The 19,358-nt window shown below is 38.9% G+C and overlaps 1 protein-coding gene across 2 annotated transcripts; it reads right to left on the reverse strand.

Annotated features, from left to right (window-relative positions):
* Nucleotides 1-1,559: 1,559 nt before the first annotated feature.
* LOC125690417 (carbonic anhydrase 3-like) lies at nucleotides 1,560-17,737 on the reverse strand. Of its 2 annotated transcripts, XM_048938722.1 has the most exons (8): nucleotides 17,569-17,737; nucleotides 16,917-17,114; nucleotides 10,017-10,135; nucleotides 9,093-9,185; nucleotides 8,110-8,175; nucleotides 6,957-7,112; nucleotides 2,812-2,943; nucleotides 1,560-1,720 (listed from the first exon to the last, which is right to left on the reverse strand). In XM_048938722.1, the coding sequence occupies exons 1-7, from the start codon at nucleotides 17,612-17,614 to the stop codon at nucleotides 2,824-2,826; spliced, it is 798 nt and encodes a 265-aa protein (XP_048794679.1). In that variant the 5' UTR covers nucleotides 17,615-17,737; the 3' UTR covers nucleotides 1,560-1,720; nucleotides 2,812-2,823. The 2 variants fall into 2 exon arrangements, with proteins under 2 accessions (XP_048794679.1, XP_048794678.1); XM_048938721.1 differs by lacking the exon at nucleotides 1,560-1,720 and having other exon boundaries at nucleotides 1,794-2,943.
* Between the last annotated feature and the right edge of the window lie 1,621 nt (nucleotides 17,738-19,358).

A 19,358-nucleotide genomic window follows, 5' to 3' on the forward strand; every position in this document is an offset into this window, starting at 1 on the left:
CATTTCCTCCCTTACTGCCTTCAAAGCTCTTCTACTTACAGTTAACAGCTCAATCTACAACACCAGTGCCCTTGCCACCCCCATTCTTAAACTTTTTCTTCTACTCCTACATTTCTAATTTGTTTCTGACTCTTGCAGAGCCACTGTGTTCTTGATTCATCCATTACCTCAGACAGTCCCTTAGGCACTGCAAGAGACTCCACAAAAAGACTGCTGGAGTAAATCTGAAACAGAGTGAAAACAGTCCTGGGCCTAATTTAGATGACATTTTACTGATTATGAATAAATATACTATGGAACCACCTTCATGAGTCAAATTGCACTTTTTTTTAGAGGTTACTTAGTCTGCAAGTTCAAAAGAGCATCCTTCAAAGGATGAGGCTGATCTTAGCTTCACTTACAGAACCCAAATAGCTCCTTCACAAAATGTGACCGGGAAACCATCTCACAATTTAAAAAACCCTGACATTCTATGCCCCAATTTTTCATCATCATTAATTTCAAGAAAGATATAGCCCACTCAAAGCCCCACTATATACAACTTAGTTGTCTTCATAAAATAACCTATCTTCCAGGGTATATATTACAGAACTGACCAGAGAAAAAGTAGTAGAAAGATATTCATACATTCATTGTTTTCTCATATTTGCATGCATGAGGAAATTGCCATTTTCACCATTTTCAAAGGTAGGAGACACTGGGTATTCCATCAAAACCCTGTCCTGCAAAGTCAACAATGTTATGCAACTTGTATTCTTGTTCAGAATACAATCATTTCTTAGATATAGACTACTTACTGTTTCTGTTTTAGATATTTACTTAAGATTTGAGATAAATAAACCTTAGTGAATTAAACCTGCCTAAGAAGAAAGCACAATTGAACAGCACATCCTTATCTCTACAGCTAACACTGTGTTGGGTACTGGTGGTCAAACAAGAAGCTATGCTTTGAGGTTTCCTGGAATGACCTAGCTAGGAAGAAAATACATTTAATCAAGCATTTTAAAAATAAATACTTTTTTTTTTTCAAACATAAGAACCACCATAGGCTTTCTGATTGTAATTCTGAGTAATTAGAATTATACGTAAGATAACCTATGTCAAAATCAGAACTGTATACGTGCATCATAGAAACTATTAACTCATCTGAATCCTTTCACAATATGGCTGCAAATGAGAATAAAAAGCATGAACTCTACATGGAACATATGGAAATTTCGCAGCCAACACACTGCCTATTTGAAGGAAGAATGCAAGGTAAGGAGACAGTCCAGAAGCACATCCCCTGTCACATGAGTAAGCTCAGCAACACCCTCCTGTCCTAGAAAAGAGTAACTATGAATTCACTCATGGCACAGACACTACAGCACTTTGTATTTTCACAGCTGAATCTAAATTACCATTCAGAGTAATGGTTTTAAATACAGATTGAACTTCTCCAGCATAAAATCAACTTGTGAGGAAGTTGATTCATATGATGTTACAAAAATGCCAGTGCCAGAAAAAAAAACAATCTCACTGGAAGAATTGATGTGGATCTCTCAGCCACAAACCATGTTTAAGATGTTATTTCCTCGCAGTCATATAAAATATTTTCAGTATTCTGGAAGTTCAAGTAAAATCTGAAAATCCATCCATCATCAATTTTCATGAGGATGTTTTACAGAGGACATTGAAAAGTCTTTCTTGAAAGTTTTGTTCTTTTTTCATGCTCCCAAAACTGGAAAAAAAAAAAACAAAAAAAAACATGCAAAACCAAAATCCATAAGTACATGTATTTATTAACACTGGATTTTTAAATGCAGAGATACTGTTATTTCAACTATTGGCTTACAATTCTGCTCCATTGTTCTTGATGCCAAAACAAAAGAGAAAGAACACCTTGATCTACTGCCTTTTGATCAGAAGAGTCAAACTGTGGATTCAGATATTTATGCACAAATCTCATTAATAGCAGAACCAATTATATTTGCACATGAACAAAAAATATGCCTCAAAAAAGCACTAAAAATTAAGAACTTTTGCTATCTTAACAATCTACTAACAGAGAGAAGATATTAGCATACATGGAGAAAATATATATACTTAGGATACTAAGATGAAGTTCTCAAAATCCATGTCACTTTGATTGCTACAACGTTGAAAAACAAATTAGTTTTTTAATATGGACAACGAGTTTTGACACAAATAGAAATAGCTCTTCCTCAATTCCATAGTTTTACTTAAGTATGATTTAGTGAACGCAGTTTTCAGAATAGACCTTTGTTTACACCTGTCCTTTGTTTTATCAAGTTAAAAGCTGACTTTGAAATCAGTGGTAATGAAGCAGTTTGCTATCCTTACCTATTTTATATGAATATCAAATATCAACAGTGCTCTCTTTTATTAATGTGCATAACTGGTGCAGCTCAGAGTAGAACACGCTTAGTTTGAAAACAATTTCCAAAAAATATGGTTTTATTTTGAAAACAATTACTTCTCTTAACTGCAATCTCTTTAATTTGTAATAAGGCAAGCACCAAGAGACACAGGCAATAAGAAATTCTTTTATATTCATTAGTAACGTCTTCTTTCTTCCTTCATACTAATAAGAAAAGCTAATGCTAAAGCAGTTACGAAGAGCCAAACAGATTTTTTATTTCCATTTTAGTAGTAGGATTTTCAAATGTAAATTTTATCCTCTGAAAGTGAAATTTCCATCTCAAAGTTTCAGCCTCCAAACCTACAGCTGGAGTCCTGTGTAAATACAAGAGGATCCAAAGCAAGACCACTTCCTAGTTCTAGAGATCACCTCACTGAAGGGCAACAAACCTGAGCCAGGTCCTAAAGGAATGATGCGCTCACCATCCTGAAATACCGAGGCTGAGTTGGGCGCCAGTTATCAACCAGGGGGAGATTAGGTTCATTCTCAGCATTCTTTGATAAGCTACGGAGCTTCGCCATCTGCAGGAAAGCAAAATCAAAGTGTGGTCATGGAAATCTCTTCAGATAGAATCCATAAGCCCTGTAGTTAAAGAAAGAGGACATCCAGATCCATAAAGCCTCCTTCAAATTTTGAGGACGTTCTTCACCCTGTCACCACAATAACTGTACTCACCTTGTTTTTGTACAGTAATATTCTCAGAAATAATGAAGAGACAAAAAACAGGTCACATGTGAACTGCATTGTGAGAAATTAAGTACCATCATGTATGCATTATCTACAGAACTGACAACAGCTACGGAAACAGTAGGAAGTCCTCAGAATATGCCTCTCCTCAGAAATGGCTCTGGGCAGCCTGGTCTGGTGGTTGGTGATCCTGCACATAGCAGGGGGGTTGAAACTACATGATCATTGTGGTCCTTTTCAACCCAGGCCATTCTATGATTCTGTGAATATGTGACTAGAACAGCCTAACAAACTTCTACTATTAGCCTATGTCCTAATAAACTTCTTCTACTTTAACCCCACCTTAATGTCTGACTGTTTACCAGCAACCAGCAACTAGAATTGAAAGGTGTTAAAGGGTGTTAAGACTGAATGATAAACTAATTGATCACTTCTGTGGTGGGTCTGTAGCAGAGAATATATCTTGGTGCTGAGACAAATACATTAGTAGTTAAACCTGGATAATGACCCAGTCAAGATTTCAGATGGACTGTAAACAGGGTCTGCAGCTTTCTGGTCTTTTTTTTAAAAAAAAAAAAAAAAAAAAAAAAAAAAAAAAATCAAGCTGTATTCTTTTCGAGAGATGCCATAAAAATTCTGCCCATATTATTCAAACCCATATAATTCTCTTCCTCTACTGCTCTCTGATTTTCAAAACCATACACCCACTCACAGATACATTCTGTTCATTTATTGCCACTGCCATGTATGACATTAGACAGAAAGCATATCAGCTGTGATTCACACACTTGACATTTCCCTTTCCCTGGCTTACTGTGAAGAGGATGCATATATTTCTCCTTGTGTACACCTGAAAACTTATTCCCACGCACATCAAAAGTTAAATTTCCTCACAACTAGCTTCAGAATGCTGATGTATCTACATTATATAGCACAGAGTTCAAGTCTAATAGAAGCAGAACTTCTGTCTGGGCTGTTAATCCACATTCACCACATCTCTATTCATTCTAACTTATGGGCTGGGCCAGCTCACGGATCTCAGTGTCGTCCCTCACTGCCTCACTGTACAGCTTAGAAAAAGCATGAGCAATGACAGAATCACATTTACACTCAATATGCATCGGATGGATTATGCATCTGAAACTAAGTTTCCTATTTCAAATGAAAAGTAATTTGTATGGGAACAGTAGGATATGAAAATAGTTCATCACTTCTGCTAATACTGAAAAAGTACTGCTAAAGATACTAGTGGTTTTTATTATGTTTTGGAAGATGGGAAAAAGATATATCTACTGAGCAAAAAAAAAAATAGCATATCCAAGCTAGTTCCAATCCTCTGCCATGGGCAGGGTCATCATCCATTCAATCAAGCTGTCCCCCACCCAACGTGGCCTTGTTACTTCCAGCTACATAAGGGTGGAAAAAATGAGTCTGCAATTGGATAGAGGAATTCCAAAGTTAAATCCTACCCTTTAAAGAAAGTTAACCTGAACATCCAGGCTGCCCACACTACATCTATCATAGAAGTTTCCGATGAACTGATTTTTCCCGCAGAGTACTGTTTCTCAGTGACTGTATTTATCCTTGTGGCTAATATGCTACTACCAGCTGGCTGCAAAAACATCCAAGTGATGCACATGCACTTAAAATAAATACTAAATAAATAAATACTGCAATGACAGCACACTTTCCAGGATTAGAAGTAATTGGTAACATGACTGGTTTTTTTCATTAATGCATCATATGGACTGCAGACACTGGAGTAAAAAGAGTCTATTGTACCTGTATATGGCACCACATACACACTGATAATTCTGCCTGTAAAAAGTTATCTCAGGAAAAAGCCAATGTCCCATCTCTGTGCAGAAACTTTCTTTTTATCTTAAATGCTCTTTTTTTTTCCCCGCAGTAGGACTAGTTCCGTATCTGCCTGTATATCTCCCAAGACTCACTAACTTCAGATAAGCCTGGAAAAAGACTACAGTTCAAATAGATCAGTGATCCAAACATCTTCTCAGAGAGCTGGATCAATGACATGATTAGCCATCCCTTGCAAAACTCATTTTAAATTAGAGATGCTCAGCAACGACTACCTCTTCCCCAACAAAATTTGTAGTTTGTCATCTATGATATAAACCTCTAAGCAGATTTGTTAGTAACCAGTCAAAGCATATCTGTATTTTTCACACAAACATCAGCTTAGAAATATTCTGTGTAATTTTAGTTTTTGTATGGGCAGAGAAACAGAAGATGGATCAAATAAATAAGCTGTGAAAATTACACTGTAAGTTATATGAGTACATTACTATGTTTCACCTCTTGCCAGCTAAGGTTCACACCACACCTGAATTCTATTCTTTGAAAGATAAAAAGCCAGATAAATACATAGAAGCAAATAGATTTTTTTGTGATATATGCCCATCAATCAATGCAGTGAAATTCCTTATCATCTGATGATCTAAGATGAAAAGTTGTGTCCACATATGTCTACATAACATCTGTCACTTGATTAATGTTCAACTTCTCATTGTGCTGAAATATTAAAAAAATCTTAAATCTTAAAATTTGTGCTATCACATCTGCTAGTTAGAGGAGTAATCTCAGATTTAAAAAATTAGTACAATCACTGGGTGATGAAAAAGGGCATTCAAATGTATATAAACGAGAATGAGGGGGAATGAGCATTAACACAAACACAACTGTTGGTGTAAAGCCAACAACAATCTTTAGCTAAATGTTTCATTGTTCCGATTTAAATGGTCACAGAACACAGGCTAATGGCTAGAGCTTTCCAATATTGGGTCTTGGGAAAAGCAGGGTTTAGAGCTCAGTGTGAAATAAAAGGTGCAAACCACGTCCAGCTCTTTCCTTTACTATTAACAAGAGTTAATGCCAGGAGGACACAGACAAGGAAACAAAAAGAAGACAGCCTCTTTTCTTCAGCTGATGTCACAGGAGGTCTTTTGTCCATGGGAGCAATAACTTTCTGTAGTATTTACATTCTACAGTAATTACTGTAGTAATTACTGCTTGCTATCAATCCTGCCTCCAACTGTTACTAACTCTTAACATCTCCATTGTGTTACAACTTTCCGGATTTATAAAGCACTCTGATATCAGCTCATTTAAGCCCCTTTTCAGATGGGGACATTGAAACAACCAGTTTTGTTTCATTATCTTGGCTCATGATGCCAGAGGCGGATATTGGTGATATGATAGTAGAGGCTGAACTTTCTGTCAGTATTCCATAACATTCTGTTGGCAAGTGACAAATTGCAGCAGAGGGGCAATCTGACAAAATGGCGTCTGACATGGAAGTGCGTATGAAGCAAAAGTGTGTCACTGAGTTCCTCCATGTGGAAAAATTGGCACTCACTGACCTTCATGGACATTTGCTGAAGTTTATGAAGATCAAGCTGTGGGTGTGGGCACAGTGAGATCGTGGGTGGTGTGTTTCAGCAGTGGCAACAGTGGGTCACCTCTGTTAATGCAGATTCTTATCTGCATTAAGCATTTAAGCACAGTATGAAGGCTCTTGTTCATCGCTGGCAAAAATACATAGTTAATGGTGGTGACTATGTTGAAAAATACTGTTTTGTAGATAAAATTTATTCTATCTAATACCGCTATTGTGTTCTTTGTATCTCTTGTGGTTTCCATAGAAATAAATAGGAGGCATTACTTTCAGAGTGACCTACATAGTTTCAAAGGCATTCAATTCTTTACTGTCCTTTTAATCATGAAACTTCTCACATCCAGTAAGCAGATTCACTGCCAAAAGAATCAGATCAGCTTACAGCATGCAACCAAAATGAAGTGAGTAAAGTATTATTTGCTGGATGTTTACCTGGTCTGAGCTGACTATGATAGGCTCTCGAAGAACAATCCAAGTGATGCACTCTTCACAAGGTGGAGTAGTGAAAGAACCGTGGTATGTCCAGTAGTCATGAGATTTAGGGAAAAGAATTGAGGGATCAAAGTTTGGAAAAGGAGCTTCTTTCCCCTTTAAAAACAATAACAAAAAACAGAATACACAAAAAAAAATTCAACAGCTCTAGTCAAGATTAGGTAAAGATTCAAGCCCGGCATTTTAAAAAACAGCATGACTCTTGTACACTAAAAACACATACATGGTCTGAAAAAAGCACACTTATAAACAACACAATCACGGAATCATAGAGTTGCCTAGGCTAGAGAACACCTTCATCATCAAGTCCAACCATTAACTTGACCTACCAAGACCCATCACTAAACTTCGTCCCTTTGTCCATGTCCAGACATTTCGAATACTGATACAGTGCAAAGGCAACTGGACTGAATAACCCTCACAGATGGAGAATGACACAACTCCATGGCACTACTTTTTAAACTTGACCTAATTCATGTAAAGCAGCATTCCGTACCAAAGTGCTTCACTCCTTTCTGTGCAGAAATACTCTTCTTTCTGGCCTGCTTTCTCATGGCAATTCTGCCTATGTTATGAATTGGGTTAGGTCACTATACAATGAAGTAAGATATATTTTAGATTTTTGATATTTGTGTTGATAACAAAGAAAACAGCCTAGCAAATGTATACTAATGGTGAGATTCTAATCACATGAAGTTTTCTGAGACACAGATGTTTAGTTAGTGGCACCATTAGAGAACCATTAAGCAGACTATCTCAAGGCAGAGTGAAGTATTTTCCAAAGGTGCCCTTTCTTCCTGGCCGTCTACTTCAGGATTAAGATTGCATGTCTAGTTTTCAGGAGAGTGAATCTTGGTTAAATGATTCTCATTTACACAAAGTGTTGTAAGGCCCATTAAAGCCAATAAAGGCTCTTATGAAAGCAGGAAAAAAACAACTTTTCTTGCTAAGGAAAGTTACACTTGATTTTATTCACAAGTATACTCTGGCAATGTTGCAAAGTTCAATCTGAAAACTACAAAGTCGTGCTTCCTGATGTTTTTTTATCCTGAGAATTCCCAGCAATCTTATTAAAACAGTACAACATTGTTACCTTTGTTTTGATAGCATTTATTTCTTCAAGAATTCTTTTCATCTCTGGTTTGGGTGTTTTCCCTACCTGTAAGGAAGAAACAATGAGCTATCCAAAGAGTACTGCTTATCATTTCTCTTCTTTTTGATATTCTTTACATGTGCATCCAAACACAAATCAACTATTAAATTATAACGCATCGACCAAAGCTATAACTCCTACCAGATAAGATACATCTTCCATCTGTACCTTCTGTCTGTACCCCAATGAGTATTGTGATTCAAATGAGGAAATGACATCAGTATAGAAGCTCAGCATTGCAGATAATTTTGCAATGCCGTAATTCCTTTTGACATTGTATTTTAGCCTAAGAAAGGCAAAGAACTCTTCAGATTCAAGTACAGACTTAGGAAAAGTTTCACTCTAGTTTGAAATTGGGACATGATCATATCCACTGTTGACAACTGCTGATCTCAGAAAGATGCTGATCTGTTTTAACTCCAACATACAATAATTAAACAAGATATAGAAAAGGCCTGTGTTTCAAGCTAGGACTTCACGCCTTTAAAATAATTTCTTTTTTAAGGATGAGTTACATGTATAGTCTATGAGTTAGTTTTGCCTAGGAAAAAGTTCACAAATAGCCGAGAAGCAATACCTGTCCTTGAAATCAGCCTATGACTAGCACAACAAGCAGCTGACTGCTGTAGGTCCAAGGGCCACTACTGACACTGTGTCCCCAAAGCAGGGGAAAATACATCTGGATTTACAGCTTCCACCAGCCACTTAGTGACACTATAGCTGCTGGGACAAAGTACCAGACACCATTTGAAATAACATGACTCATACTCTGTAACTTGAAAAGCATGCACTATTGAAAGTCAAGCCCTTCAGTGTGATATGAACTCTAGAAAATATATTCAGAAGGTTTTGTTTTTTTAACCCTGCAAGAATAGAAAACTCTACAGTAGCAGTACAAAGGAGGAACAAGAGCTTCTACTTACTTGCAAAAAAATGGCCAAAACAGCTATACCATCTGTTCTTCTCACAGCATCAAGGTAATTACTGTATTTTGGATTCCAGTGTAATAAGTGTAGCTGAAAACAAAGAGATATAAAAACAGATCCATTAGTGAGTTGTAAGCCACCAGAGGTTTCATTTAGAGTTCTTCATGTATGTGAGAAATTTTGGGGCCACAAAGAATGAGGAGTAGGCCTCCAAAAAATTAGACAATTGAAACATGAATGATACCAATCACATTATCATTCAGAATATTATTTTTATTAAAAATAATCTACAAACACCTCAGTATATAAACAGCAAAGAAGAACAGAAGTCTCATCTTGAAGCTAAAGAAGAGAAACACATTTGAGTAGGCAGGCAGATTACACATGTATATCAGAAATGATCTACCTATGTGATTCATTACAATTTTTTACAAATTACAGCAATTTTAGCAAAGAATTCATAAGAATATATGCTATGTATATGATTGATCTACAGTTCTTATCTTCTCTTACCATCCTCAAGGCAGAAAATCAAAGTAGCATATATTCTTATTTCTGTGGCCACAATTCTTTGCTTTCATGAAGACACTACTCTTTCAGAATGGTGTTTTACTAAGTTTGCATTGCTTCTCAGTAATTCAATCTTGATGTCCTATGTTTCAAGCCACAATGGCTTGAAAACATGGGAACTTTTGTTTGACACAACATTTTTCTTTTCTTGCGTTGTGAATGAAGGAATTACTTTAGCTTAACTCACAATTATAAAAATCCATGGATGAAGAAAATGACACAGATAAATAAAGTTAGACCTGCCCAAAAAGCAGACAAATCTTAATTCTTGCCTCCCTCCTCACTCTCCCCCAAGATAATGACAAATATTACTTTATACCTTATTTTAAAGTAAGAAGTGGTGACACTTACCTCTCCTGCATATCTCACTCCATTCACAACATGCTCAGAGCCATGGTCGTCAGATGAACCCCAGTGAAAGTGAAGCTGACGCAGCCGGTAGACCCCCTGAAGTGGCCCACCTCTCAACACTGCAATTGACAATCTGCATCAGCATTAGATTCAGATATATTTCAGCTTACTTTTAAGAAATGTATAGATTTTTAAAAATATTTACATACAATTACTGTACAGAAGTCCTGCATTCCCAGAGTACCATCTACATTTTGGAAATTTGCAAGAGCACTTCAGGCAAACATTTTCAGCCACAAGCACTTACAGTCAGCAAGTGTCTAGGATTTCATTATAGTCAATTGAGATCATTGTTTTAATTCCGCTGCATAGACGTGAGCAGCTGGGATATGCTGAAGGTGCCTGCACAGGGCTGGCAGATATGATACAAGATCTGTAGGAGAAATGTATATTTCTAGAGCAGCACCTGGAGCAAAGTGGTACACATTATGTCATCAAAAACAGCATGAGATACCTATTGTTTACGTAACTGAATTAAGCTCCTACTCAGAATAATTGAGCTGCTAAAGTAATTCTGCTTGCTTTAATCGGGCACTCAGGATGGTGACCTGAATTGCTCACTAGACTCCATTGATTCAGAGTGACTCCACCTCCAGTGAAAAAGAGTGATTTTAGATATGTAGCTCACCTACGTTTAAAAGCCCACACAGGACACCTAAGTTTAGGTGTCTTAATGTCCTTCTAAATTCCATCTGATATTTACCTATGTCAAAGCACACAGAAATATCCAGAAACTCTACAGACTGTGCCTGATACTGCAGACAATGACTAATTTGTTTAAAAAGCTAAGAAAACATTGATGCAGCTTCTGCTATAATGGCCACTTCTCCTGGCTATGGTAGCAGCAAACGAGCCAGAAAAGCAATCACTGAGAATGCAAGCTACCGTCCTAAAAAAAAAAATTCAGCCTGTGAAAAGCAACAGTCATTCTAAATAATCTCAACATTTACACAGCAATGGAAGCAGAGGGTTTGAAAATAACTCACACTAAATAGGGAAGAACTTCTCAACATTCATCAAATATTAATTAATATTCAATTCTCATTTGTATTATTTGGAGAGAAATTAATAAGCATTCCATTCAGCAGTTCTCAGAAAGTGGCTTTTATAGGTTAATGAAAAATATCCTTAAGTCTGGAAAGATAAGGAATAAAATCGATGGTCACCTCAAGAAATAAAGGACTAAGAACATAAAGAATACGTTTTACTGAGTATTAAGAGCCCGCTGATACTCTCCACAAATGCCTTTTACTTGTTCCACAGACATGCAGTACCATGACTAATGCTGATACAGATACAGTAACAGTAGTAGCTAATAAGGCCATCAATCCTCCATTAAAATAGATCTGTAAGACCAAATAATCCAGTTTAAGACCAAAATGTGCCATTATTCACGCAGATGGGCCATCAGCAGACATTTTTTATCGGGTGTTGTGTGAAGCTCTGTTACCTCATGTCAACACATCGCTGCTTCACTCCTCTATAAATAGACTAATTTTTACTTAGGACATTTTGAGCAGACAGAATGGTGCAAAGGTGGTGATAGCTATAAATCAACATTTCTCCACAAACAAAAAGGTGGGTTTTTTTTTTTCTGTTTCATTGCAAGTGAATTGGCCAAGAAGGCCAGTGGCATTCTGGTTTGTATCAGAAATAGTGCAGACAGCAGGAGCAGGGAAGTGATTCTCCCTCTGTACTCAGCACTAGTGAGGCCGCTCCTTGAGTACTGTGTTCAGTTTTGGTCACTACAAGAATGACATTGAGGCCCTGGAGCATGTCTAGAGAAGAGCAATAAAGATATGAAGGGTCTGGAGCACAAGTCTTACAGGGAATGGGTGAGGGAACAGCTGTTGCTTAGTGTGGAGAAGAGAAAGCTCAGGGGAAACGTTATTGCTCTCTACAATGATATGAAAGGAGGTTGTGGGGAGATGGGGGTCGAACTCTTCTCCCAGCAATAACAGCAATAGGACAACAGGTAGTGGCTTCTAGTTGTGCTTGTGCCAGGGGAGATTCAGGTTGGATACTAGGGAAAATTTATTCTCAGAAAGAGTGGTAATGCACTGGAACACGACGCCCAGGGAGGTGGTGGAATCACCATCCCTGGAGGTGCTCAAGATACATGTGGATGTGACACAGAGAGACATGGTTAGTGGTCATGGTGGGAGTGCATTGACAGTTAACCAGATGATCTTGTAGATCTTTTCCAACCTTAATGATTCTACAGGTGCGCAGTATATAGAAAAGAAATATATGGAATGATAATTTAAATAGAAATTACCGCAGTAAATGAGCCTTCTTTGCTTTAAGAAGTGTAAAATATAATAGTTGCAAGAACTAAGTCTTCTAATATCTAGAACAAAACAGTCCAAAGCAATGTCTGTACAGCTCCAAGTTAATGAAAGGAATCTTCATTTTGGTTAAAACACGGCTTGGAACATAAATTCTAAAGGTATCTCCATTCTCCTGGGATTTTATTTTTGGAAAATGCTAATAAACTCATACAATATACCAGTTTGAAAAAGAGTATGAGATCAGATCCAGAAAAAAAAAAAAAAAAAAAAAAAAAAAAAATCTCACTTTCTACTTTGTCCCTCATGAGCAGCATGAGAAGGTGGGCTAAACATCTCTTCTCATTCCTAGTGTGGTCAGCTGTGCAGGTACCTGCCCCAGAGAAAGCACAGGAGGATGCAGCCTAGACCAAATTATGCCTACACAAACACCTTTCTTGGTGGAGGTGAAGACACCCTATGGGAGTGGAAAAACATTTGAGTCTGCACCAAACAGAATCACAGAATCACAGAATCATCAAGGTTGGAAAAGACCTTCAAGATCACCCAGTCTAACCATCCACCTATCACCAATAGTACTCACTAAACCGTGTCCCTCAACACAAAATCCAAATCTTCCTTGAACAGACTCATGAAGCCAGTTGTGTTTATAAACAGGGCAAGAACTAACTGCTCTTACAAGGTTCACCATTCTCACATGCTGCCAAATCCATAAAGTGGATTCCACAGTGAAATGAAATTAGTAAGGCATTACTGCAAGACAATTGAAGGCCGTAGCCTCAGAAGGCCCTTAGCTGTTCAAGCATTTATAGCTTCAACAGTAATGTAGAAGTCCAAAGCCAACAGAAACTCGATTACTAAATCCCCTGAACCCAAACTCTGCACTGCTCATTAACACTCAATAACTTCATGAAAACACTACAAATGATAAAAGTGCTAAGCACCAAAGGAAGAATTTATCTTTGCAGCCTTTAGTGGTATGCAGTATACCATCCAGTGGTATGCAGCATAGCTACTGGGGCACACAAGCATTGGAATTAAGCCGTGCTATTTCTGTAACATCTACTGACTTGTTCTAGTATCACTTCAGCACCCAGAATTTAACCAAATCTACAGCATGCATGGAAACGCTTGCCAGTTAAAGTTACTGGCTTTTGTCCTTTTTGTAGAAAAAGTCAACAAATATGTTTATTCATCAGAAGTTGATAACAAAATATTATTTTAACAGAGATAAATGAGATTTCCTACAAAGTGGTACTCTTAGAAATGGTGTCCACAAGAGCTAGTCATGCTAAAGAAAGATAAGCAACAAGCTCTATTTACAGTAACAGCCTGCCTTTGATAAGAAAGCAAGAGATTCTGCAAAAAGCATCCAGGCAGCCTTATAAAAAGTGTGCCTGCACAGTGGTACTCCAAGCCTTTAAATGCCAACCATCAGAAACTCATTAAAAGGATAAGCAGGAATCCACTTTGGCCAGTGAACTTCCATGAAGTACATTAAAGAGATAAAAAAAAGACCATCTGACATAGCCTTAACCTATCTTTCTCCAGCTGCTGGGTCTGTGTTCCAGAAAAAGACTTGCACATCTTTACTGTTTATTTAATGATTGAACATTTGACCTAACCCGTTGTCCACAGAAATGACAAATAAAGCTGCAGTCATTGGTGCTAAGAAAGTTAGAAGATGATGAACTCATGCAACTCATGCAACATCATGATAACGGTCCTTCCAGTTAGATGGTTTCAGGATGCTCCTCTGGTGCTAATATTTTTGGGAATTCTAAAAGCAAAGAGACTCTGCTAGTAGAAATAATACTACAGTCCTGTTTAAAAACAAAACAGTTACTGTTGGATCTAAAGGAATATCTGACTTGCCATTCTAGCCAATAAATGTGGCAGTGGTGTGTACCTGCTAAACAGGTAGGCTGTCGAAGTACCCGAGTTTTGGTGCAGGGTTTTCTTGCAGCCGCCAAAAGGTGGCACAACGACCTTCTTCAACACAGGTATGGTAAGAGAGACAACTGAGTCCATAATGATCCATTAACTTTCACAGACAAGTAGCAGAGACACAACACAGCTCCAAAAGCAAGTATTTGTCAGAAATGCCTGGAGGCATTCAAGGCCAGGCTGGATGTGGCTCTGGGCAGCCTGGTCTGGTGGTTGGTGACCCTGCACATAGCAAGGGTGTTGAAACTACATGATCATTACGGTCTTTTTCAACCCAGGCCATTCTATGAAATGTCTTCAGTTATAAAGCAGATTCTTGAAGTAAACCAATATTCATAAACTGCAGGAGTAGGTCCAAAGATAAAGTGATAAGGCCTCTGCAACATAAAATGTTAATTACATTGGACCACACATTGGTCCAGAACATTCTTTCCAATAATTTGAGTTTAAAAAACTGTCCAAATGGTGCATATTTAAAGTTTTCCTAGCAGAGGAAATACAATGAAAGTAAAACTCTGAAAGGTCATTTGCAATTTACTTAGCGATAAGAAAGGGTATAGACCTATTTCATCCACCACTTATGAAAATCTAGATTAAGTACAGACACAAATATGCTCTAACCAAAAAAGTTACAGAAATAAAAGAAGCCTTTGTTTTCTGGCTAACTCAGAAATAATTTAGATAGATAGAATAATAGATGAATGGATAGGTAGATAGAGAATGGTTTTGTTCCAAGGGATTGAAGCATTCAATTTGTTATGATTGTTATTATATAGTCTTATAGTATGCAGCAGGTGGTAATTTTACTGGGAAAATAAGTTACTACACATATCAAAAGAAACTTAAAACTTGTTCAAGTCAGTAGAAGCATGCAGAGTGGAATTCGTCCTGCAATTAACACTATATTAGAAAAGGAACACCACCTACAGACTGCAGATAATGGTATAACAAAAAGGCCGTAACAGTAAACACTGAATGCTTCTTGCCTTCAAAGACATCAAAAATACACCTACTTTTCTTCCAATGAGTCACTATTTCTGAGATCAGAGCACAGCAGTTACTGAGTAGTTTTCTGGAAAAAAAAATCAGCACATTCCAAACCTTTCTGCTCTTTCTAGCCAAAGTGTATGTATTGCTCTACCTATACACTCCCCACCATGCACAACTTGAGTAATTGTAAAAGTAACTGATGTTAATGCAAGAGATGCAATGACTGATATATCTGATGCTGTTCCAGCACGTAATGGAGATAGTGAAAAAAAAGGAAAAGGTAAGCAATGGTCACAGATCTTCACATATGCCACAGCAACATCTCGTTACTGATGTGTACTGCTACCTGACATTAGGAATAATATTTTATACAATTAACAGTAAATATTCCCATTTTGCTACAAAGTTAATCAAAGACTTCATACTCCTGAGTTATGAGTGTATTGACAAGTTCATCTTACATAACACATTTTTATACTGTTTTCATGAAACCCAAGTCACTAAAAAAACAACTTAAATTAATGCATGTAGATATTTAAGACCAACAAACTTATTAGCAAAATTTCTCCTACTAGTTATTGCAGTCAATCTTAATTATACTGTAGTGGTAAATGAAGCTTATAATATAATTAAATTTAAGTCTGTGCACTGCAGAAGACAGACTTTTAATATTTTACCAAAATGGACATTTTTTTCTTACCAACTCGTGCTATAAATAACACAATTCTGTTGACCTCAATAAAAGAATAAAGACAGAGGTATGCATTTGATTTTTTCCTTTTATCTCAGTACTAAAGCAATTCCATACTTCTTTAATGTAAGGTTTTTTCCTTTGAAATATAGCCAACAGTATCAACATGAAACTTCAGTGGTTATGCCAACAAGCCTAATACTTCTAGCACCTGTTGAAGAGAACAGATATAACTCTTCTAAATACATGGCCCCACTAACTCTTGAAAGGTATGCATTATATATGCAGCATACCCTTCATCTTGTAGTAACTGTGAGTAATAAGATTAAGGATTTTGGACACCAGAACATTCTGGACATTGAAGATGAAGCACTGGAATTCCTCAGCCTTCTAATTAAGACAAAATCTCACAAATGCTAAAGGACATTTTAACTGATTAAATAAAGTGATTAGGTGGCAACATCTGATCTGTTACTTCATTTATTAGAAATCATTCAAGTACAGTATTCAAATATTGTGACTTCAGCCACATACACAATTACAGATATTCTTCTGTGCATCTCAGATAGCCTTGTATGGAATTCAGTCCCCACAGGCAAAGCCTGGACTCTGTGCCCCTAGGAAGCAACACACCAGCACCAGCCTTTGCAATTGCAGAAATTTACCCTTCACCTTAATTTATCCTGCATCAAGCTTTTCTGCAGCTCTCTTCATTCCCTAGGATTTTACCTACAGACTTCAAAAGTAGTCTCACACCTTTCCTGTCAGATGTGTGGGACGCTGTAGGCACAGAATTCAGCATGCCACATGCAGGCTCTACACAAGGACCTTCTGACAGCCATGAGCACTCAGAGTACTCTTTCACCCAATTTGAGAAATATATGCTGATGTACAACAACAGCTCAAGCTGAAAACAAAACTAACCTGATCTATCAAAAGAATCATCAAACACAACTCTGCAGGTTTTCCCATTATTGAGGATGGTCTTCGCTGCACCAGGATCGTAACTAGCAAACCAGGGCAGCAAGGAGCGGTCATAGTGCACTTCTTTGTTATTGATCTCAATGGGGGACTGATGGCGTCCTTTGGCAGTAGGGTAATTTTTGTGCCATTGATCTGGTCCTAGAAAAAAAATCAGAGAAACATCATGAAAACCTCTTCTAGCTCGGTAGGAATTACATTGTTTCACAATGAATGGAAGGTTGGCACTGCTGAGCTATGGCAGTAAAAGTATTAATAAGTGGATTGCTAACAGCAGGCTGTTAGTCATGAGCTGTCAAGAGCAGCACTGTGTTACAAGCATTTAGATCACTGTAGCTGGACTATGACTGCACATTATACATCTGAACCAAACTTGCATCACAAACTGCACTTTTTTCTTACTAGGAGCCAGACAACACTTCAAGAGGAAACCAGAGGTGGATATGGACCAAAGTCCAGCAGCGCCCAGAAACATGATACGATACACCCATTGACCCCGCCATGACAACACGAACTCAACCGGAGACAGACAAAGCCAGCGGCAGTCAGCTGTCAGTGCCGGCCCGGCACGCTGCCTGGCCCCGCGCCCTCTCACCGTTGTCGCCGTCGTAGCCCCACGGGTAATAGTTGGGGTTGATCATGGCACCGCGCTGCCCCTCGGCGCCCCTCGGCAGCTCCGGAGGGACGGCAGCTTCGCATCACGGCGGCTTTTTATACGCTCCCGCCAACTCCATGCCCTTCCCCGCAGAGAGGAGCAGCGCGGCCCCGAGCGCCGGGGGCGGGGAGAGCCGCGTTCCCTCGCCCCGCCCGCCCTGGCCCCGCTGGGTGCGGCGCGTGGGATGGCGACGTGGAGCAGCGCGGCGACGCGTGGGAAGGGCGGTGTTGCTCCTCAGCCGTCCTCAGACGCACGGGGACGGAATCGCTGCTCTGTGCTGGGAAGGCCACCCAGGTGTGCTGCTGCCTGCCCCAGAGAGAGGAGGGTGTACAACTGCGTGAAGCAGCTCCAAAGTGTCGAAGAGAGCAGTCCAAATCCTTCCCAGATTTGGACAGCTTCAGGCCAGTACAGGTCTGGAGCTGTGGGCTCCATCAGCTCAGTTCTCCCTCTCGAGCAGGTGCTGTGCTTCACCTGTGTGCAGCAGTACAGGCCTGCCCTGCTGCTCTGCCCCCACGTTTCTCCAAGGTTGCTGGGCTCTTTAGGGCTGTTTCGGGAAAGCCCGTTGTCTGTAAGATTGCATCTGGATCAATCAGACCGGGTGTCCTCCAAGGAGCCAGGTTAGCTGTGTGTTCCCCACCTGTGTGTATTAAAGCACAGATTCAGAGGTCAGCTGAGGATGAGACACCACGTCCAACAGCTTCTGTGCGCAAGCAGCTCTCACAGATTCACACCCATCCCCATAAAATTTCCACATATACAGCTGGAATCCAGCATGGCTTCCCAGCACACTGCCTGCCAACGTTAACATAAACAGCTTCCCCACTGCGTCTCAGTGGAGTTAGTTGTCCCTGGCCTTTATAAACGGACTGGGTCTTACTGCAAGGGTTCTTAGTGGAAATCCTGCCTGCTCCAAACAAAACCTTAATTATCAAATTAAGCACAGGATCTGTTTGTTTTGCTTTAGCTCTAATTCTCTTTTCATTTAGCAGGGTGTTAATGCATCAAATTGCACTTAAAATTGTGAGCATGCTTAGCATGCGTACGCTCCTTAGGTGACTTGTGTGTGACATGCAGAACTCAAATGGCTTCTAAGAAATATTTGTTGTTCTGGCACAGCAGGAATTATTAAGAGAGTTAGATAAGACAGACATTAGCACCAGTGCTGTAAAGTGAACCAAGGGACTAATGAGGCAGCAGAGAAAACATTGCACTGAAAGGGGAATTACTGTGGTATAAGCTTTAGTAGACATTCTGAATAAAAACTTGTTAATAGTAATGAAGGGAAAATTACATCTTTCTGTACTTATACCTCAGACAGGTATACATCAAGAAATGAAAAGAGTGACTGAAGCTGAAGAACCAAGTCAGCCAATGAACAGATACACATGTCACCAAGAAACAGAGCCAAGATGACTGCTGAATGTTTGGAGGCACCCAAAGTGGTCCATCAGCTTTTTAATAGGAAGGTGGGGACATGAACAGTGTACACAGGAGCTATGTATTTATGCCCTATAGAGCACACGTACTATTTCCCACTTCCTCCTTTTGTTACTCCTGTTTCACCATCTTCTCACTACCTCAGCCCACAGAGAAATCTCCAGGTGCAGTGCATCTTCTTGTGACTCAGAATGTACTTGCCTGTCTTCTAGATGGAGATATATTGCAAATGTAACCACAGCCCATATGAAGTAGCCGAGGGCTATGAAGAGAACCCTGAAATAGTTATAAGA

The sequence above is a fragment of the Lagopus muta genome, chromosome 3, assembly GCF_023343835.1.
Source record: "Lagopus muta isolate bLagMut1 chromosome 3, bLagMut1 primary, whole genome shotgun sequence".
In the NCBI taxonomy this organism is placed as follows: Eukaryota; Metazoa; Chordata; class Aves; order Galliformes; family Phasianidae; genus Lagopus; species Lagopus muta.

What these genes read in the sequence shown, in the direction of transcription:
- LOC125690417 (XM_048938722.1), bottom strand. Translation starts at nt 17,614, where the DNA reads ATGATCAACCCCAACTATTACCCGTGGGGCTACGACGGCGACAACG. An exon ending in TGATTCTTTTGATAGATCAG is followed by an intron (nt 10,136 to 16,916) that starts GTTAGTTTTGTT and finishes TGTCAATTGCAG; the next exon opens with TGTTGAGAGGTGGGCCACTT. An exon ending in TAAATGCTATCAAAACAAAG is followed by an intron (nt 7,113 to 8,109) that starts GTAACAATGTTG and finishes TTGTTTTTAAAG; the next exon opens with GGGAAAGAAGCTCCTTTTCC.